The sequence below is a fragment of the Nilaparvata lugens genome, chromosome 1 (genome assembly GCF_014356525.2).
Source record: "Nilaparvata lugens isolate BPH chromosome 1, ASM1435652v1, whole genome shotgun sequence".
Lineage (NCBI taxonomy): Eukaryota > Metazoa > Arthropoda > Insecta > Hemiptera > Delphacidae > Nilaparvata > Nilaparvata lugens.
This window is the reverse complement of record NC_052504.1, coordinates 80,852,005-80,876,072: the sequence shown is the minus strand read 5'-3', so window position 1 is coordinate 80,876,072 and position 24,068 is coordinate 80,852,005. Positions and strand designations below refer to the sequence as shown.

The 24,068-nt window shown below is 35.8% G+C and overlaps 1 protein-coding gene across 1 annotated transcript in view; it reads left to right on the top strand.

Annotated features, from left to right (window-relative positions):
- Positions 1-24,068, top strand: part of LOC111055572 (serine/threonine-protein kinase 32A) — a 63,385-nt gene that overhangs the window by 10,846 nt on the left and 28,471 nt on the right. The window contains 2 exon segments of the mRNA XM_039444697.1: positions 207-349; positions 17,734-17,789. Coding sequence (XP_039300631.1) covers positions 292-349; positions 17,734-17,789 — 114 coding nt within the window. The 5' untranslated portion in view covers positions 207-291.

Genomic DNA, 24,068 nt, shown 5'->3' with positions numbered 1-24,068 from the left:
GGCTTTCGCGTGAGTCTAATTTTAATTCGAAATTGCATTTACTCTCTTGATGCTTTGAACTACGTAGGAAATTGATTTATATATACAGTATAATATATTTATATTATCTGAAGATTATAATTTTCAAATATTTACAGGTACTTTATGTTCTAATTTCTTGTTAATTTAAACTTGTTTTAAAATCCAACAATCAATTCATGTTTCAGGCGAACGTTGAGGAGTGATGGAAGAGCATGGAGTGTTTTTGGTGAGCAGTGTGCGTGAGTGATGCATGACGCGTGACGTCATCAGATGGGCACTCACCAGTCGAGAGTGCGCGACAAACCTCCCGACCATCAACAGAACGAAGGTCAGTCATCAATCATCAATATTCAGCTCTCTTAATAATATTCCCCATTGAAATGCAGCTCTTGTATAATCATTCCCCATTGAAATGCAGCTCTCATTTGCAAGTCAGTCGTGTCATTATGATACGCGGACACGACAAATCACGATAATGATGCTAGGTGATGATTGCTTTGCAGAAACAGAGGTCAAGTAGGTTCGTTCCTTGAGAGGTTCCGAATCTGAACCACCGATAAGTGACTCGGAAGTTTGTACCAGTCTGTTAGTAGATTCCACTTAAAGCAGCCGCCCTTTTAATAGTAGACATAGGGCGAGTTGTTATCACATTCACATCGCTTGTCTGTAGAGTTATCTGATATGTGGTATCAGATAAAGTTACAATTAAAGATACAGTTACAATAGTAACTGCTGAGCTACAACTTCCACCAAACTGATAATTCAAGATTGGTGTGTTGCACTCTTGTAGTGATACTCATTCCCATTCAGGGTAGATGCTCATGAGAAAGCCCGAGAACGATAAGTAAGTTCTGCATTCGTATTTCTAATTTCCTTGTGAGGTAATGGGAGAACTTCTCTATCTTTCGAGTACAACCCAATTACAACCCCTTGTTCTTCTTGGAATATAGTCTGAAGCTTACTTCAAATCTTCAGTCGCAGCACCTGCATCCAAGAAATAGGAAATAGCAATTTCCTTATCAATAATTGGAGTTGATAAGTGTTTACTAAGTGGAAGGAAGAGCAAAGTAGTTTGCTATATTTCTGACATGAAAATTCGATAACTAGAGTTGAAGTGTGGTGGATCTGCAGGGTTGGACTAATCACCAGTGTCCAATAGTTTGAATACACAAGACACAGTTGATTTTTAATACCACCTATTGATATGAAAAAGCCGATCATCAAGTGATTGTTCCGAAGGTTCCACTGATTCCTCAACCGATTCACAAATACAGCATGAAAGAACAGTGCAACGCTGTAAATCCTCAACCAATCCTAGAAAAATTGTGAGAATAATAGACTAACTATTGAAATTATATCATTTTGCAAGTTTCTCAGTTCTCAGATCGTTAAACAAACTTATAGTATCGAAAATTTAGTACTTCCTAGAGCTGCGGTCTGCGGTGATGAATCAAATTATGTCTAAAATTAAAAAGTTCTTCTCAGGAGTTTGAAAAAACTTAATTTCCTGACTAGTTATTTTAGAAGAAATCCCTAAACCTATTAGAAAATATTAATCAAATATAAATCTGAGGGTTATTTGATGGGAAGTAGACGAAATTTGGCCGAAGTGAGTAGAATTTGCAACGATTATTTAGCCGAAAAGGGATGTTTGTTGACGAAGTGGGTTTCACATCGAGTCCTAGCGTTTGCCTGGGCAGGAAAAACAACTGTGTTTTTGATCATGGGGAAAGTTTGCACGTCCTGAATTTAAGCCGACTTTCATAATATTTATTTGATAAAATGTGAAAACGCTTCCGAAGTCTACAACTCGAAACGTTCCGTACAGAAATCGTATTTTGTTTTGCAAAATGAAAGAGTGGTTTAACAGTCTCGTTATTAACTGAGATGAATTTTCCTTGGAGATGTCATAATTCGAACACAAATTGACTATCACGTGATTATTAGAGTAAGTAATGTACTCGAAAGAATAATATGTTCATGATTTTCGTTTTCTTAAGAGATTCATATTCTTCTCACATACCTCTCATATCCCCTGGATGTGCTCGAATCTATAGATTATTTATAATGTGTTTGATGATAAGACTGAGTAACCTTAATTTATTGTATACGACATAACTGGGCGACTATCTTACAATGCATTGACCCATGCACTAATGGTCTCTATTGAGTTTTTTTTTATTATCTTGGGATATTCCCTGTTTTGTTTTTGTCGCAATGGATCGCTGATATCTTCCCTAAAATCATCCGTAAGTCAAGTCATCAGTTGTATAGTAGAAGAAGAGAGAACACGTGAGTGAAAGAGAAAGCAAGAAAATGCAAAGAGAACGGGAGGAGAAAATGAGTGTTAGTGAAACAAAGAGGTGGAGAGATTTGTAGTGGAGAGTGATATGAGCTTTCAACTCTGCCGACATTACAGATTTTCTCTCCTTATTACGCCGCATTGTTTTGACCCAAATCTAGGCTCAGCTGTACTATTCATCAAGTGAATCCTCCGTCTCTATTCATCTTCATTCTCGCTTCCTGTCCCTCCATTCTCTGCTTCCTGTCACTTTGTTCCTTCTTCTACATTTCCTTCCCACCGCCCCTTACAATGTTACTGACTTCAGCACCAGCTACAATACACAGGTCAATGCTATATAATTCATGAGGACGTAATGCTACACTGATAAGAAGAATAGAAAAGGAAGTAATAATTCATTTCTTCTTTTATATTTCTATATTCCATATTCTATATTTTTCCATGCTCTCTTCTAATGGATTCAGTATACCAATAACCAAAGCTTTTGCTACTACCTGTATTCTACACTCTACAGTATATGCTTAGTTTATTTATTAGTAATTTTATCTATTAATTCAATCTTAGTAATTTTATCTATCATATTAATATTATAAAGAGTCGATTTGATATAACAATTTTCTTTGAGAATAGAAGTTACTGAGTCCATGACTTTTTAGATCGAAAAACATTCATTGATCTAATACTAATCGACCCAATTCATATTTTATTAACGTCGAAATGATTTTGAAAAGATTTTATTAAATCAGAATTTGATTGAGAATATGGCATTGTTATATTACATGTATGTAATGTAATTTATTTATCAGATTGCGATTACAAATTTCAAATAATTATGATCCAGCAAAATGAAGCTATGAGATTCTGTTCATGTCGTAAACATCTCCATAGAATTGAATAAGAATGGAAGCTATTCGTTTGTACATCATGACATCATGCTCCATATTGACAATTCCTGTCAAGAATCTGTATTGTAGCTGATGTAACAATATTGCTAGCATGTCTATAGAAGACTGCGATAATATCGAAGTTTGCGTCCACCAATCAAATCGCTAAAAAGAGGCGTAACTGTGATTGGCATCCACCAAACGAATTATTTACAGACCGACATTTCGTGCAGTTCATACATTTTCATCATTGTTCATGAGTGGTTGTCCATTCCAGTGTCCAGGGCTGTTTGAAATTCCAATTGATTGCATTAATTGATAACATTGTTGAAATAGGTCAATGTAATTTGCTAGTCATTGTTCAACAACCATCGATAAACAGTAGAACTCCGATATATCAAACCTCGTTAAAACAAATACTTCATTATATTCCGCTTTGGAAACTCGCGAAAGGTCATGAAAAAAACATTAAGTGCCGGTTGCACAACAGCCGGTTAAATTTTAACCGTGATTAATTTCACGAGAACCAATCAGAGAAGCCGTCTTTTCAAAAACGCCTTCTCTGATTGGTTCTCGTGTAATTAAACACGGTTGAAATTTAACCGGCTGTTGTGCAACCGGGCCTAAAAGTGGAATCACCCACCGAAAACAACGATTGTTATCTGTGTCTCTTAAGATAACAATCTTATAATACTGATCCACTGTTCAAATGGAGTACACATGATTAATTCGAAATATTTGTCAAGACATTTTAAAACTTCCATGAACTACAAAATGGAAACTGCATATTGTAACTTAAGTGAGCTTCAAGAGGGTTACACGAAAAAGTATGAGATGGATAATGGAAGGAACCCATGAAGATGTATGAGATATGAACTGGTTTTCTTGGAGTGTTCACTTGGCCGTTTCTCCGTTGGCTTCCGAACTTGTTCAATCGATATCAGTTATAACTTCTACACGCACTCTACCACACTTTTATCTGCTTCAATTTACTTCAACTCGTTGTTATGTTTTATTACCGAAGAGTTCGTACCCTTACAGTTTTCTTCTTCGATTCTTTCCTACACTACACCTTCTGGATTGCTCCTTCACCCCAACGCTTCTTCCTCTTTCAAATCGTCTCTTTTTTCTCTTCTCGAAGAAAACACTGCTGCATAGCTTCTTGTAAACTAGTGTATTAACAACGTTTTTGATAGCAATTAAAATTCACATTCTAAGAATCAGTTTACAAATGAAAGTTGCATGACATTTGATTTAGGCTACTGATGAGTTCAGCAGTCAACAATTACATTCAATGATAGATATTTTTGATATTGGAATTAGTGATTTCCATAACTATTCTACGATCAATTCATTGCAATGTGTTGGCTTGAAATACTATCAATGATATTACTAATTGCAAGATACAATATAACATGAGTCTCATAATTTATTTGATTTAGTACAACAATGTAAAAAATTATAAAAAATGTACGGTACTTTAAAACAGTATAAAACACCAGTGCTCTTCCACTAGTTAGCAAAAGCTGTTGTACTCATACTGCTCTGAATAGTTATTCTGCCAATTCAATAGTGCAATAGTGTAACTAGACATCTCCAGGAGGGAATCCCTGCGTTTCCTATCTTGTACCGTTATATCTTGCTCTTCTACCAATTCCTATATTCTTCTTCGTATTTAGCTTCTCAAATATTTTCTTTTTTTATGATCATGTATTCCCTCATTTCTCCTTTGTGAGTTATCTTCTCCGGCTTATCCTTCTTTTTCTTGGTTCTAGATGTTAATTTTACTAAATCCACTCACACACACGCATACCTTATCACCAGAACTCTACTATAATCTTGGTGCGTGATTAGGGCTGCAGTGGATTGGATATCAGAGGCATCAGCGCACCTTTATTACATAGCAGCAAGGCGAAGTTTCCGAGCGGCAATAATAATATTATGAAGGCGGTGGCATCATGATCATCATCTCAAGTTGCCTATTAAAACAACCAATTATGACTGCGATGCTGCTGTAAGCTCACGGCGGCTCAACCTAATCCTACCTGAGCCGAGCTCTGTCATCCCTCAACTGCGAAAGTAATTTGTTCCTCGTATAATATTAAAGTGAACTTACATTGGATTCAGAAATAAGACTCAGTTAATCTAACCAACATGTGTCATCGTCTCCAAGCTTCTAGCAACAGAACGTTTTCAATTTTTGGGAGCTTTGCGATCGGATGTAAGATTGCAGTGTAGTTTGTTAGATTTACACTATGATACATAACAAAAATATCGTGAGAAGTTTCAAAATATGATTAATTTGAATAATCAAAACATTAGATCACAATTTTAATGCTTGTTATATGTACAACAAGGTAGAAGTTTCAAAAGTAGAATTAAAGAACACATCAGAGATTGGAAATGAGTTTCTTTTCAACCAATACAATACGAATTTAGTTTTATCATAACATTGTTAGCATACATTAGTTGATAGTTTTCCTATTTACATAGGTTACTTGTTTAATTATCTTTTACTTGTTTTCTTGTTTTTATTTTGTACTGAAGTATATTTCGTTATCATGGTGAGTCTGTTGCTTAAACCACCATTAAACGTTTCTGTTATAACGTTAAGTGGGAGGAGACTGTCTAGCTGGGCCAATGGCTGGCGTTCATGCCCTTGACTAATAGCAGTACTCGCCTACTAGTATAAAATCTGCTGCTCTTGAATTTAGTTTTAGTTTACCAGAGATTGACAACCGAAACCGGTCTTTCTAACTTTCAATAAAATCTTTTTGACAATTTCTTAGACTTTTTATCCAATTTAGAATAGCTTTTCAGCTGTTATTGAGCCACTATTTCATTCCTCCTGGAAGATTTCTCTCAACCCTGAAGGATCTGCCTACCTACAATTCGATATATGGAACAGTGATAAACTGATGCCGGAACAGTCTTAAATTCGAATCCCGCTAAGAACATTCATTTTAGATCATATTTGTGATCATCTCAAGCAAATACTAAGTTACTATATTGAATAATAGGCATCATTCACAACAAAAAAGACTATAGGCATAATTAAGAACAAGGATAATGCTCGTTGCCGGTAGGAGAAGGTTGAAGGTTGACGGTACCCAACCCTCTCTGTGCCTTTCTCAGGAATATCAAGTGTTTTTTACGACGTGATGATTGCTGTTCTTCATACAGAATAGAATTTTGGTTCTCCCAAGATTCTTTGTTGGGAGTAATTAATGGCAGTACTCTGAATCATTAACATTCTCATTCCAATGATATGTGATCAGGAATTATCAGCTTTCTTCTTCTTCCCTTATCTCTCTTTCATCAAGTTTTCCTTTCTCTGTCTTTCTACATTTTGTTGCTTCTCTTTTTTCCTTCATCTGTTCTATTTCCTCTTCACCCCTCATTCCCCATTTCGTATCCTCCCAAATTCTCTCTCCTTCTTCATATTTTCGTTCTACCCCCTTCCATTCTCTTTCCACCGAGCTGAAAGGTATCACTCTTCATCAGGCATCGATCCTTGAGCCTCCGCTTGCATCTCCCATCCATCAATTCTATCAAGATGTTTTTCAAGGAAAACCTTTCATATACCACTATTTTTAGCCAGTGTAATCGAAACTTTTCAGGATGGCTGTAAATGAGATATCCATAGTCAGGCTGATCGCCAATGAACGGAACGAATAGGCACTAGCAGAAGAAGATGAATCGAAAGTATTAATATCGTGAGGCACTACATGATATACAGTAAATCAATGTTCATCCACTTTATTCATTGATAATATATGGTTCATCAAGGATCATATGCACCCAACGTTAAGAGACAGAAGGTTGATCACTCACAGGTGTAAGATTCAAAGTGGTGGGAGGAACGCAAGCGTGACGTCACGTATAGTAGAAAAGTGATAGAGTAACCACCCTGAGCATACAGTTTATTTACTGTATCTTGAAATATCGTCGCTAACGACAATCCCCCTCAAGATTGACCTAGAACTTTAAAATTCTCCGTACTTATAGCGAATGAATGAATAATCGATTCTTATGATGTTGAATATTTATACTTGTATGAATAAAATGAAGTTGAAAATTTTCAAGAATCTAAAAACGTGACATAAAAAGTTGATACGCTGGAAAAGCGTTAGTGGACAACGTTAAACTATTATAATTTCAGATTAACCCAACAATCTTGATAAACCAATTCATTGCAATAAACCGATAAACCGATCCCGATAAATCCGATGAATTGCATTCATAATATTATTATAAATGCACTGAACCACAGCCTACTATAGATAGATATCTATAGTAACTTATCTATAAAGTAAGCCATGACTGAACACATGCTGGTATCGAGCACGAGCACATATTTTACGAGAATCAAAACATATCATTCCCAAAATTCACAAGCTGATGTATAGCCAAACTACAAAATATACATGACCTAGAAGATGAAGAAACCTTAAGGGTAGGTTAGAAGGTGGGGTTTTTTAAATGGCAAAATGCTTGTATTATTTAAATGTTTTGATAATTATTGTGAAGCAGAAAGCTTGCATGTCAGAAAATGTTTGTGTTACAATTTGACTATACGTCACCGTATGATTTTCAAGAATGCGATATTCTGCCTACTTTTACTACAGCCTACGTCAGCCTTTGTACTGCGGCTGCAGTTCCCCCACTCCAATTGCATGTCAACTTAAATTTGATAAATGAGTGACCAACCTTCTGTCTACTAACTTTGATATGGACCAACTACGTTAAACGCTAAACCACGATTTCATATTGAAAAGGCTAATTCATTCTAATGTGTTTCATTCTGGGTTTAAACGATGAGCTGTTTTATCTCCGTTTTAAGCAAGATGATGCATATGGGCCTAAGGGTAGGAACATAGCGGTCAGGTCAAGATGAACATTTCAGTTCGCTGGCGTTTTTCTATATCTATTATATCATCTCTATCGATGACTCCAAATGTTTTCAATCATTGCAAAGTGGCATCGATCCCCATCTCGACTTACTTGTTCTGTTCGCACCTTGTTATTGGGGGGGGGGCAAGCAAAGTTTGTTTGCATCATCATTTAAAAGCCAAGACTGCTAATCTAGTACTCTACTTTATGACAAAGCTTCATGATATATATAATGCTAATCTAGTACTTTACTCGATGACATAGCTTCATGATAAATTTAATGAGTTATGAATGAATGAGGGACACGACTGATCTTTATTCCACGGCACTTGAAACAGAAACAAAACCAGTGAAACAGTACAACTAAAGTAGGAAAGTCGATGGTAGGATGAATATGAGGAATAAAGAGAAATGAAGCAACTCAGGAACTTACGTATTGGATATGCTCGCCAAGAGTTATACTGTAGAAACTACAACAAATTTAAAGGAACGTAGTTCGAGGTTGAAGTAGAAGAAAGAGGTTGGAAATACGAGACGTAAGAAAGAGCAATTAAAAGAAGGATGAAGAGGAAGGATGAAGGATGAGGTGAGGAAGAGGAGAACGGTGGGAAGTAAATAATAGAAAAGGGCGAATGAAGGAGGAGGAGAAGAAGAAGAAGGAGAAATAGAGAGAAAAATAATAGGAAGTAGCAAATGAAGGAGAAGGACGCGAATAAGAAGTTGAAAGAGGAAGAGAAAAAAAGTAGTGACCTAGTAGATGGCAGAGAGCAGTTACAAGAGTGAAGTGACAGGCAATAAAACTGCCATCTTGTCTAGACAAAATAAAAAAGCCAAGAAACGCTGGTAAGACAGATGGATAGACGCGCAGCGCAGTTTGTATGCCAGGTGACTGGAGGGAATATAAAACGGATATCATGAGATGGAAGATAATGAGAAAAAATAAAGAGGAGAAGAAGACCAATATGTGGTAAAGAAACCGATAGGATAAAAAAAGGAAAAAAGAAGAAAAAGAAAAAGAAAAATAAAAAGAAAAAGAAAAAGAAAAGAAGAAAAGAAGAAGAAGAATGTGGCGGAAACGAACAAAATGGTGTGAAAGAGATAGTGGAGTAAATGACTAAGGTATGAGTGAGAGGAGAGGGAGAGAGGGAAAGAGTGAGTAATAGAAAGGGAAGGGAAGAGATTGTAGAGAAATGATAGTGAGAAGAATAAAATTGTGAGAAGTCGAATGCTGAAGATTTGCCTTCAAGTTTTGTTTGTTGGAATATGGTGATGTCATAGCTCGAGTGATGAATTTGTTCATTTATTGATTTGTCCTATCATCGACCTTTATTATCTCATTCACTTCAATGCATCATGAAGACAAATTCAAGAGAATCGTGTTAGTCGACCATGGTATGATATTAATGTTTAGAACATTTTGTTTTGTCTTCTGTCAATACTTTCTTTTTGTTCACTCAATGATTCTCCAATATTCCTAAACACCGAAAGTTTTCTAAGTAGAATTCATTTGCGTGAAGTGTTTGCGTGGTCTTGAACAGCCTTCAGAAAACACGAGTGCTCCGTTCTTTGATTCATTGTTGTCTTCAATATGAACCAAGTTTTGAACCAAGCAATCAAATCAAACTGACAAGATTTCAAGTTTCCAGAGCAAGAAAACAGAATTAATAATAATTGAATGCTGGAACGCTGACGAAAATTGGATTAACTTCATGAACGAGGAATGAGAGAGACACTAAATGGGAAGTGAGAGAGGGGAGAAAGAGTGACGTGAAACCTACCAACTACCAACCATGTTCACCTCAATCTCGTTTAAAATTTAAATTGACAAACTTTTATTAATTTGAAGTTGACGCGCCTTCATTGAAAGCATAAGACTTTTGAGAGCGTTCATAAGGTGGAAATTACTGTCGCTTTTATGTCAGTGTACAATTTTAATACGTTTTCGAGCGTAAAATTAATAATTTGTGAATTCACTCGTCAGAGTTTCCCGGACCCAGAAAAACGGGATGGAAACGAAGTCAAATCAACGTGACATTCACTCATTTTGCCTCTACTAGATGAACTCATATACGAGACTGAAAAGCTGTCTTTTCATCTTTAATAAGATCATTACCAACGAAATTTGAGGTTGAGGGTGTTATTTTGGCAAGGACGAGTCTTGAGGTTGGCCACTAACGGTAGAGCATGCATTATAAACATGCATAATACATAGTCGTCATTCATTGTTGTGTCATCACAGCTGTAATCACAACGAAACGATTCCAGCAAAATTTGTTTGTGCATCTCCAATTTTTGTTGTTTATTATTTCTCCACTGCTCTATTCGAGGTTCAATAAATTTATATTTCTACAATTATAATTAGTCATTTTCTAGTGATTTATTTATTGTTGTTGGCTGTTTATGTAAATATGTTTATAATGCACTTACATGTTAATCATCAGCGAGAGGATTCTAAAATGAAATTAACCAAAAATAGGTCACTGAAAAATCACTAATTGTAATTATAGGAAAATAATATTTGCTATTTGCTGCTCAAATAGAGCAGGAAAAAAATAGACAACAAAAATCGGGGATACAAAATCCTAACCTCAAAACATTTTGCTTGAGTCGTTTCGCTGTGACGACACAACAATGTAATGATTGTATATCATGCATGTTTATCTTGCATGAACTACCGTTAGTGGCCAGTCTAAAGCTGCGTACACATATACGCGCCTCCAACCCGCACCGAGCACGCTCCGCCCTCGTACCGCCCTCATTCCTCCATCGCACCGCAGTCGCTCCGCCCCCGCTTTGCAGTCGCACCGATCATGAACGTTACGGAAGATGTTAGCTCTTCTAGCGTTCCCCGGTCGATCCACTCTTACTCCCCGGTCGATCATCAATCGATCTGCTCGAGTGATGTTCGATTGCGGAACAGAGCGAAAGTCTGTACGCACCTTAAGACAGACTTACAGACTTACGAGCTAAAAATACAGGTAGACGGAAGAAAACTCCCTTCCCAGGTGTTCGAATTTTACAACACAAACAGAACCTATGAAAACAGACGTTTGATTTATTCTCCGTTTGTCTGCATAAGTCTGTCTGCTCATGTTCGCCTTTACACTAAATCTCACCCTAGTTATTCCAAAACTGCGTAATATGGATAAATGTTAATTAGTCTATTGAATAGAACTATAAAATTTGTGAAATAAAAGTAATCCGTGAATAAAATTGAATTCCAAGCCGTGGAAGAAGTGCAACCCTACCGAGAGAAGAACAAGTCTAGTCGAGGGTGTAGATGTCCTAGCTAGAGCGTTGAAAACAGATTGAGAATCTTTTCACGTACATTGCATTAGGCTACGATTTAGGTATGGGGCGCACGCTGCCAGCCCAAGAAACGGCTTTATTAAGCTTCTTCAACATTAATATTCCAAGTTCTCTTTTCGTAGAGCGATAAGTCACTTAGGGAAGCCTCCCTGGATGAGCCACTCTCTGCAACGTTAAGACCTCCCTTAAATGATAAGTATCTCTGTAATGCTTTCTGCTGCCGAGCTGCTCTGGTAAATTAGGAATTTTTATGAGTGATTAAAAAATGTGAGATTGTAACATGTTGATGGTGTTCAAAAGCATTTTTTTAGGCCCTCGATCTCCAATGAACATGCTCATATAAGCTCGTGATTTTTTACTTGATGAATTCACATTCATTCATCATTATTGCTTGTCGCTGAATAAATTGAAAAAATATGGCGGATTCCCATCATTAACTATGAAAGTTACACACTCTCAAGTAACACTTTCAGGAACACTTCAAGTATTTGGGTTGTGATATAACATATGAAATAGACCAAGACTTGAATGTGAAATAGAATACATTCCAATCCATTTGTGGAACAATAAATAGGACTTTGAGAAACAGAGTCGGGAGAGTGACAAAACTTTAAGCTTAAATTCTATAAGGTTATGGCTATTCCAACGCTCTTATATGGCTCTGAATCTTGGATACCTGAGAAGAAAGGATGGAGTAGGTTACAGGCTGCCGAAATGAGGTTTTTAAGAGCAGTAGAAGGGTGCACAAGGGAAGATAGGCTTCATAATGACGATATAAGAAGCGAGCTCAACATAATCTCCATATGGCAGAAGATTGAAGAGAATCGGCAAAACTGGAAAGATAATGTTGAAAGGATGAAGAGCGACAGGATTCCCAGGGCAGTCATGTCGTATAACCCGGTTGGGAGGGGAAGTGTGGCAGACCCCGTAAAAGATGGATGTGATGGTGAGTTTGAAGTCGGAACAGGCAAGTTGCCTAATCCTTGTAGGAAGACGACGACGACGAACCATGAAAGTCATCAAACTATTGGATAAGCCACTTCGAAGTATTTTTGGATGAATTTGATGAATGGTATAGCTAATGTGTTTGCTAAATGCAACAGTTTAATACTGCAGCTTTCAGATTTTCCTTTCGAATGTGATTACAAGTCAACAGTGACTGCGGCATATTAAAATTATGAGCATTTTTATAATATTCAAATTACTGCGAGTATATTATTGTATTTTTTGAGTTTGTGATTAAATTAACATTGACTGTGATAGTCTTCACATGAAAACTTTTCAGGTTATAGAACCTTTGAATAATATATGCATTATACACTATTCATTTTGTTATTATGTCAATAAATTAATGAAAAGTTCAATGAGAAATTATAATGATGTGATATGAGAGACGTTTTATCCCGCATAGTTGGCTTATACTCTCGAAAATTATTGTAAACTCAATAGACAATTCATACGGACTATGATTCACTTACACCACAAGGATAATGGAAGTGAGCATTGTGTCAGTTGATTGGACTTACATTTTTAGCGGCTTCTAAACCACCGTGGAGTGATTTGCATTTAACTCACTGTGAATTGGTGGTTTTGATCATCACCAGTCTCACTTGGTGTACTGAACGCTCGTCAAATCAAATCAAGTTTTATTGTTCACATCGGTACATATCAAATAATTATAGGCTACATTGAAAATAGCAAAATACAAAATCGAATATTGAGAGAAGATCCTATCATGTATGATAAAAATGATAATGTGAACAATTACTGCTCACAAAGTGCTTCATGAAGCCCTTGTCCGTGAACAGGAGTGTAGGTTTAATCGGGAAGCGATATAAGAGAAGAAAAAGCCTGCACACACACACCCGCGCACACACACATTCAATCAACATCATCAAATAATTTTATTGATTGATTGAAGCATTTCCTCTCTTTATTCAATAATCTAATCTGAGTAATTATTGAAAACTATGCTTATCACTGATGTAGTAACTTCCCAAATATATCAATTAATTGAGGAATAATTGTGTAAAAATAGATAGATCAGACAATCAACAAGTGGTTGGAGAATAGGCTTAGAGAAGTAACATTTTCGTTATATGGGCCCACAGATTGTTGATTCCACTATGATATAAAAAATGTAAGGTTGGTTGTGTGTGAATAGAAATAGTAAACCAGAAAAAGATAGAGATAATAGAGTTGAAAAAGATCTGAAGTTTCAGAGAGAATAGAGTTACGTTGACGATATTTCTGGCTTTATTTTCAAAATTCCGAAACCTCTATACACAGTGGCCCACCTGAACTGTCAGAAAACAAGCCAAACAAAGTGCTTTATCGATTTCGCGTCACACGATAAGCCGAGAGTTAACTTCGGAATGGTCGGCAAGGAATAAAATAGCACGATGAGAGGGCGTGTGGTTTTGGGGTAAGAGGGATGAGGGGGAACGATCGATTGGTCAAAGACACATGAGTGATGCGATGCGCTCTATGAAAATATTATATCTAGTGGGAAAGGTTTGTTGTAGTCAAACAATAACATAGCTATGTTGTCAAAAGTAATAGAAATAGATTCAGTATTGATAGAAGGAGAAACGCACGGGGAGGAGATGGAGGGGGGTTAAAGGTAAACCGCATGAGATAAGAGCTCTTATCGTGAAATGTGAATCATGAATAGAAAGCACGAACTTAGAGAGGAAGTTCAATACTTCACGCGTCCGGTGAATAGAAGCTGAAAGTTTCGTTGGAAGATAGTGTTTATGCATTCATTATACTGAGTGTCTCGTGGAAGCTTCAAATCAGGAAGTAATGAGTCTAGCTTTTCTCATTCTTTCATTCTATTCCATATATCTATCGATTTCTACTTCAAATATGACATGCAATAAAAGTAGTATGCTTCTTTGAAGGTGAGAATTCAATGTCTAGGAAAAGCTTAGAAGAAATTGTAGTACTTTTAAAAAGAACAGAGAACTGCAACATCAGAAAAGACAGGAGATCTGGAGGAGACTGATATAAGCACACTCATTATTCATGCAATGTATGTTTACTGAATTCATTCTAGAATTATTGAAATATTATATGTAAATGTATTGCCAGAGAATAAAAAAAGTTTTCATTATTTCACAAGTATTCATTAAAATGATTGTAGGAGGACCAACAGGCACAGCCCAAAACTGTTCCTACCCCAAATATTGATCCATGTACTAGTCCACAAAAAAAGTTATGTTTTTCTACTCTATCAAATTTGTATCCAATTTACTGAGATTCACTTACAAGCAAGGAATTTTGAATTTTGAAAGACTCTAAACAAATTTAAAAAAAACTTGAAAGTGTAAAATATTGACTAATTTGAAAAATGTTGATCTGGAAACTTATAATGAACCTCTACACTAGGATCACATATTCTTTTATTTCATGATGAAACCAGGATTTATCTTTGAATTACTCAAATTTCAAACATTCACTTTTCAAATATTGAGTAGGGTAATAGATTGTTTATAATAATTGGCTAAAAAGTATCCTTGCATATTAATTATTATCTTTTAATTATATTGAAAGCTTTTCAAGACTTCCTGAATTAGATCTTTGTAGAGCCTAGATTTGAGCCTGTTCATGACGTATCTCTCAACGAGGTCATCTGAATTACCGTCCCATGAGCTACCTATCTTCTCCATTTTTAATAACAGCTATTCCGTGTGTGAAATTGAAAATAGAATTGGTTTCAGTGAAAAGTAATCAACCCTTTTTCCAGGCCATGTAAAGGGTTACTACGCAAAGTTTTTAATTAAAGGGCAGCAACAGTTTCTGCCTTCCACCTGCCATTAAAAGCGAGCCATTAAAAGACATTAAAAGTGTGCAATAAAGCAATAAAACTCTCGTCTACTCAGCTCACTACTCCATTATGTAGGAGAGGCGATACACGGCCTTATAAAAGGCTACACATTTTACCCAAGTTCAGTGCAATGTCCGATGTAGCCTACATCACAGTATTAGTCAAGCTCGGTTTGTTATTTATTCTGAGTTTTCTCTGTTTTCACTACCCTTCTCCGAAATGTGAGTCTGGCGCTGCGCCAACAAACAACTATACAACAGTTCATTCTAAACAAAGCGAAACATTTCATTTTCAACTTTGTTCAAAACGCGATTTTATTGAGATATTATAAGGAGAGGTTTTGATAGACAAACTATACAAATAGTAATGGTGAATGGGAACTAAGTAAATCATTGATCATTATGTTTACTTGAAAAGTATTCTTTGCTCAAGAAAACGAACGAACTCAGAAAACGCAATATTAATTAAGAAATTATAAGGAGAGGTTTCGATACAAAAACTATACAAATAGTAATAGTAAATGCGAACTAAGTGAATCATTCATCATTATGTTTACTTGAAAAAGTTTCCATTGCTCAAGAAAATGACCAAACTTCAACTTCTTCTCCGGGCTGTATAAAGAATTATCATAGAAAAAAGATGACATAATTCCATGCTATCTTTTCTCTGTGGTAGGTAGTATATTTGCATCTCAATAGAGGAACTAGGTAGTCGGAAAATAAGATTTTCTCGTTACTTCTGCAGTATTTGTTACATGACACAGACAGAGTATTTATTAACGTTCCAACTTATCTAATCACGATAACGTAATAAGGATATTCGTATTGACGAATTTATTAACGTAGGAATCAGTCATGATTCCTAAATCACTGTGATTAGATCAGTTTATTTTTCACTTATTCATAGAGGCAACATGATTTGAAAACAAGGAAATTGCCTAATGACATCAAAAATTTTAACGATTTATTGACCATAATTGGTGGAAATCCTGAATATTAACCAAAGTATCATCATCACCTATGTAATTTGGTTAGTCATTCATTAGTAATTGAATTCTTGTATATTTTTATATTGCTGATTACATTCATTGTTTTCAGGTTGGACTATTTTCTGTATGCTGTCTACTTGAGAAAATTCAAATGAAAAATAAAATCAAACTACCGTTTGTTGGAAGTTCCATGATATCATTAATTATATTGATGGTGATGCCATTGAAATAGCTTTCCAATCTAATCGCTAAAGAAACATGTTACATCCGCCCATAACTGTATCTTTCTAATTTTGACTGGCATTCCGGGGAGTAGGCTACTTATAAGCCATAAGTGACTGAAAGTCAATAAATTATCCAATATCTCCATAAATAGTAACCTCTCTGGTATTCTCGGATTAAGGGAGTAAGCAACCTGCAAAATATGTGTTTTCCCAAGCTGAGACGGAGAAGGCCTAAAATACAGTTCTGTTCTTGACAGACCCCTTTTAGCTTCTCTCCTCCACCCCCAATCGACCCCCTGCTATCGACCAATAGCAAGCAAGAGAAATTAGACACCCCAACCCTCCAATAACCACACTACTTGACCCCACTTGATTATAACTTGATAGAATGTCCAACTAAACTCTAAACGAAAATGTGGCGTCTCCAACTCTCAACAGCTACAATTATCACTCCTTTCTTCATCCTATCTCTCTCACTATGTGTTCACTCTTCTACTCTTTGGTCTTATCACGATCAGAGCAAAAAATAGAAGTTTGTTATGGTTCAAACTGTAAACATGAATTTGAAGAATATCCTCATGATTTACGCTCTTTCTCACTTGTGTTCACTCTTCTTCTGTTTGATTATAATTATCACGATCAGAACAAAAAATAGAAGTTTGTCATAAACCAACCTAAAAACAAAAATTTGAACAATATATTCAATATTTACGCTATTATTGTACATGATATCATGGCTATGAAAGATAAAAACTATACCATTGAAAAAATCAATACTATTTGAATGGGTATTTTATGTTTTTGCATAAATGGGAAAGGGGAAAATTATTTTTCTCAGTAATTACGTATCCATCAAATATATGAATCATCCATTCTAGAACATCTTTCTCCATATTCTTCTCGTCAAATTTTTCTCATAACTTAGTCTTTAAAAAATATTACGAAAAATTCAGAATTCTTCTCAGTAAATGATCCATTATTCATTTTAGAACTCAAATGAAGAGTTTTCATGAAGAGTGATCATGAACTGCATTATTTGATGTAATGAAAATTGTGTTCAATCTGGACTTTGAACGGTTCACCAAACAGAACACACAATTCAATACAGTAACAAATCGATGTAAGCTTACTAGTTAGATTGGATTGTACCACATGAAGGCCGAGGTCCGGCATAATTTGATTATATTTTTGTAAACTATGTCTATTTTACTGGTCTTTAAGAAGGTGATTCATTAATTGGATTGTATGAATTAAGATTTTGAATTTTGTTTGCTTTTTTTCAGTGAACTTTGATCAATTCCTTATTCTGAGAGCGATAGGAAAGGGCAGTTTTGGCAAGGTAAGGATCACATAAATATTTTAACAACTTGACTCACATGAATATTATACTCTGTACAGAATTACTTCAGACTTGGGATGGACATGCGCAGCAGAGGAAGCATACAGCGGCAGGGATACAGTGGCTCGATGTTGCCGGTTTGAAGCGGCAAGTGATCTCCAACTTCTAGTACATGTGCTCATGCTACACATGCGAAGTTTCCTGTCTGAAAGCAGTCAGACGACTGACAAATTGGCAACTGTGCTTCTACCTATGACTCTATTAATCACTGTAATTGGCTGATCTGCCCTCACTTCTCTGCGCTGCATATTCCTCCAAGTCTGAAGTAAATTTGTACGGACTATAAATAAGTCAATTCCGTTGCATGCCCCAGTTCTTCATGTACATTATCATTCTTATTCCAATGAATTATTTCCTGTTTTATTAATAGAAATGATCACTATTTGAACAATGTATTCTCACTTGTATGCTTGTTAACTTTCATATAATCTTGTAATCACGTTAGCATGTGAATCGTTAGTAATAGGTTTCGAACCACAGTTTTCTAGGAAAGTAACTGAGAGTGAAGTAACGTTGCAACGCTACCGATTGAGAAGTGGAGATAAGGTAACAAAATTCACAATCATGTGTGTGAATTTCAGTATCGTATTCAAATCAACGTATCGAATGGGTTGCGGTGTGGTTATAGATTTCTGAGAATTCTTAAAGGAAAATCAAAATTCCGCCTTCTAGGTACATGATTCTATATTTCAGGAAGCCATCTGCGAGAATAATAGCTTGGAATTCAAACCGTCCCATTCAAGCTTCAAGCGTCTTCCTTCGAGCTTTTGTTTACTTCAACCGTACCTATTGCCTGAATTATGTAATACAGCATTTTGCACCTAAATCTAGTTTTGTAGTCATTTCCTTAATTGATTCTGATTTTGGAATTTCTTTATTGTCCCATAAGTCTACATTAAAGATTCACAAAATATTGTATTCTCATTGAGAACAGTAAATACCAAAGGTATAAGTGATTATCTGCGTGGGAAATGTTTTTTTCGAATGCAGAAGAATATAACACTCTTCCATGAAGAATATATCAGATTTCCATGTCGTACCAACGAGTCTTGTCAAATTAACTTATCAAACGGACTCTCAATCCCCTCTCCTATAGTAGACAATCCCCTCCGCTTTCATTGGACCTTCATATATGAAGGCGATTGAAACAGTGAATTCCAATGTCCTCCAGCATTCGTTGAGATGGAGAACATTGCGAGATTCAAGTTGTTGATAATTATTTTATTTTTCAAATCAACGATTTCAACCGTAGGATATGCAGGAAACCTTTCGTTTTCAACCAATCACTTCAATATTGAAAAGAAGGTCACTGACAAGACAGAAGAACAACTGAAAATGGGTTCTCCTCGATTGCTAACTCTAACTCAACTTTTAGTAGAATATATTAAATTATACAATATAGTAGAATATGGTAGATTATAGCTGAAACTTTGTTAGCAAGTTCTCACTTTTGACTTTCTGAAGGCCAAAGTCGTTGTCCGTCTGTTTGTATGTTTTACAATAACTTTAGAAAGAATTGATCAATCTGCTTCAAATTTTGAACACGTATTCTCTGAACCTTTTGTACACGTCAAACACGTCAAGTTTGTTGGACAACAAAATTTACTCACTCCTTCGTCCTTTTTCGGGATATAGCAGATAACATTGAAAGTTGATAAGAAAAAATTGTTTTCGATTTATCATAATTATGCTGAAGAATTCATTGCATGCAATTACAACAGTTTTTCCATTCATTAAATCATTCAAAACATAACATCAGCTGATGCTATTCGGAAGCTATCAAGCAGACAGACCTTCATGCGCTGACACGCAAACTGATACCGGTTGAGATAACAATGTGAAGTTTTCAATGTGAAAATTTAATATATTCTACTACTAGTGACCCGTTGGGTTGGAGAACTCGCTCAAGAACTCACTGTAGTTGTAATATTTGAGACCCGCAACTTTTAATTATACAGAGTTGGTAAAAATGATAAAAACAGGCAAATTTCTTCCACAAGTATAATTTGACAGGAGGTTTCATTGGGCATACTATTTGAAATGGAAAATTACTCAACATTTTTGTCACCCCTAATGAATCCAAACTCATTTTCATATGACCATTTTTTCATTAAAAAATGAGTTTGGATTCATTAGGGGTGACAAAAATGTTGAGTAATTTTCCATTTCAAATAGTATGCCCAATGAAACCTCCTGTCAAATTATACTTGTGGAAGAAATTTGCCTGTTTTTATCATTTTTACCAACTCTGTATAATTAAAAGTTGCGGGTCTCAAATATTACAACTACAGTGAGTTCTTGAGCGAGTTCTCCAACCCAACGGGTCACTAGTAGTAGAATATATTAAATTTTACAATAAAGTAGAATATGATAGAATATAGCTGAAACTTTGTTAGCAAGTTCTCACTTTTGACTTTCTGAAGGCCAAAGTCGTTGTCCGTCTGTTTGTATGTTTTACAATAACTTTAGAAAGAATTGATCAATCTGCTTCAAATTTTGAACACGTATTCTCTGAACCTTTTGTACACGTCAAACACGTCAAGTTTGTTGGACAACAAAATTTACTCACTCCTTCGTCCTTTTTCGGGATATAGCAGATAACATTGAAAGTTGATAAGAAAAAATTGTTTTCGATTTATCATAATTATGCTGAAGAATTCATTGCATGCAATTACAACAGTTTTTCCATTCATTAAATCATTCAAAACATAACATCAGCTGATGCTATTCGGAAGCTATCAAGCAGACAGACCTTCATGCGCTGACACGCAAACTGATATGGGTTGAGATAACAATGTGAAGTTTTCAATGTGAAAATTTAATATATTCTACTACTAGTGACCCGTTGGGTTGGAGAACTCGCTCAAGAACTCACTGTAGTTGTAATATTTGAGACCCGCAACTTTTAATTATACAGAGTTGGTAAAAATGATAAAAACAGGCAAATTTCTTCCACAAGTATAATTTGACAGGAGGTTTCATTGGGCATACTATTTGAAATGGAAAATTACTCAACATTTTTGTCACCCCTAATGAATCCAAACTCATTTTCATATGACCATTTTTTCATTAAAAAATGAGTTTTGATTCATTAGGGGTGACAAGAATGTTGAGTAATTTTCCATTTCAAATAGTATGCCCAATGAAACCTCCTGTCAAATTATACTTGTGGAAGAAATTTGCCTGTTTTTATCATTTTTACCAACTCTGTATAATTAAAAGTTGCGGGTCTCAAATATTACAACTACAGTGAGTTCTTGAGCGAGTTCTCCAACCCAACGGGTCACTAGTAGTAGAATATATTAAATTTTACAATAAAGTAGAATATGATAGAATATAGTAAAATATACAATACAGTAGCCGTGTCCTGATCTGAATGCTTGAGTATTATAATCCATGAACATGTACACATCATACACATAGGTATATCAATCTATCTCTTTGACAGCCACCCCCTTATTAGGGTAGCACAAAGGAACAGAGAACTATTCCAAGTATGTATGTAGCAGTATCCTATTGCATTACTGTCGCCCTTACTCAACCACTATCGGCTTGTATGGTTCGCATGCTTACAACAAACATTTGCATTGTACAGGCATAACAAGCTCATGCCAGACCCGTCAAGCTTGTCTAAATCCACTCCAATAAACCACGGTACTATGATATCAGCAGTCAACATCAAAGTGGTACAACACAACACATAACACGTCATAACATGTTGTACCCTACTCACAGTGGGTCTACACTGGCCAGTTGTGTATAGTAGGGCTATTAAAGGCTAGGGTGGTAAGGTAATAAATTGTGAGGTGGCTACCAAATAAGGTGAGATAATAGTATAATGTATTTCTCCTTTCTTGTGTATGAATGTTAGTTTTCCTATGATGATCAAGTCAAGTGATGATCACTTCTATTCTCAGTGGTGCCATTTCACCAAACTGCTAGGGGGGGGCAAAAACTAATAGGCATGAGGGGAGGGGGGAAGGAATACCCCAAAGGATAGGGGGTCCAGGGTTTTTCCCCACGAATATTACATTCGAAGATGTTATTATATGTTTAATTTTCTCCAGTTTTATACAGATGTGGTTGAAGTATCAATACAAACATTATTATACATTATTAGTTATTGAATCATGAAACAGAGAAACCCTAAAGTAGGAATACACTGAAACGGATTTCTTAAAAATCATGGAAAAAGATAAATTCTTCTTTTATAATGACAATTTCAACAATTTCATTGGGGATCATATTCTAATAATTAGAAACTAAATTTCAATTAGAAAGCTAAAGAAACATCAAGCTGTTCCCATAATTCTCACCAACTCTGTAACTCTTTTTGAAACCCTAAAGTAGGAATACACTGAAACAGATTTCTTAAAAATCATGGAAAAAGATAAATTTTTCTTTTATAATGACAATTTCAACAATTTCATTGAGGATCATATTCTAATTAGAAACTAACTTTCAATTAGAAAGCTAAAGAAACATTAAGCTGTTCCCATAATTCTCACCAACTCTGTAACTCTTTTTGATTGTTTGATTGTGCCCTTTCTTTTGCTCTCACTGTGATATCTTGCAACTTGTTAATCCTCACGTTGAAATTTATGCAATAACTCACTTGTGTCCTGATCAATAATTGTACCCATTCTATATTCAAGCTTCAACTATACCACATAGTAAAATATATTATTTATTATTCCGTACCCGTAGACATACTTTCAAGGCAATTTTGCTACATTGTTGATACTGTAGAAGGAATTATACTACTGCTGTTTTATGAGATAAAACATGGAGAAATTGAACCTGACCCAGAACGCCTTGCACCACTCATGAACTTTCCGACCCCAAGAAATGCTAAAGAAATGAAACGACTCATGGGATTACTGGCTCATTACTCCCGATGGATTAAAAACTTTTCTCAAAAGATTCACCCCCTTGTCCACATACAGAAATTCCCTCTATCTCAAGATCAGATGGAAACTTTGGAATTGTTGAAAAATGAAATTGCTTCCGCGGTACTGCTCTTTGTTGATGAAAATGTACCATTCATAATTGAGACAGATGCATCAGATTTTGCAATTGGTGCAACATTAACACAAAATTCTCGACCAGTAGCCTTTTTCTCACGAACTTTGTCCCAAAGTGAAACCAGGCATTCAGCTGTTGAGAAAGAAGCCTATGCCATTGTGGAGTCTATAAGAAAATGGAGACACTATTTACTACGAAAACAATTCACTTTGATCACTGACCAAAAATCAGTCACATTCATGTTTGGCACTCAACACAATAAAAAATAAAAAATGAAAAGATACAAGGTGGCGCCTAGAATTATCTGAATACAAATTCAACATAGTCTACAGACCTGGAAAAGAAAATGCACCAGCTGATGCACTCTCTCGTATATGTATTACAGCTGGTTTTTCAACATTGAACTCAGCTTTGGCAAAATACCATGATGAACTTTGTCACCCTGGTGTAACTCGTTTCTACCACTGGCTCAGAATGAAAAATCTCCCCTATACTGTAGATGATGTAAGGAAAATTTGCTCCAATTGTGCAATTTGCTCTGAAATAAAACCACAGTATATGAAGACAAAAGGAAATCTCATAAAGGCAACAAAACCTTTTGAACGAATTAATATGGACTTCAAAGGACCCGTACAATCAAAAACAAGAAATAAATACCTACTGGTGATGGTTGATGAGTACTCAAGATTTCCTTGTCCAGACATGACTGCGAGAACAGTCATAAATTGCCTGGTCTCATTAATATCAATGTTTGGCCTTCCAAGCTATATTCACACAGACAGAGGAACATCCTTCATGTCAACTGAGTTGAAGAGCTTTCTTGGCTCAAAAGGGATAGCAACTAGTAGATCAACGCCTTACAATCCGAGAGGGAATGGTCAAGTAGAGCGATGTAATGGAATTATATGGAAAGCAATAACACTAGCTCTAAGATCACGAGGACTTGATTCAAATCGATGGGAGGAAGTGTTGCCTGATGCACTTCACTCTATTCGATCTCTTTTGTGTACTACAACAAATTGCACCCCTCATGAACGAATGTTCCTACACATGAGATCCTCAACAAATGGACAGTCACTACCATCTTGGCTAATGAGCCCAGGACCAGTTTGGCTGAAGAAAATGAACCGAAATTCAAAGCAATATTCATCAGTAGAAGAAGTTGAATTGATTGAGGCAAACCCAGAGTATGCT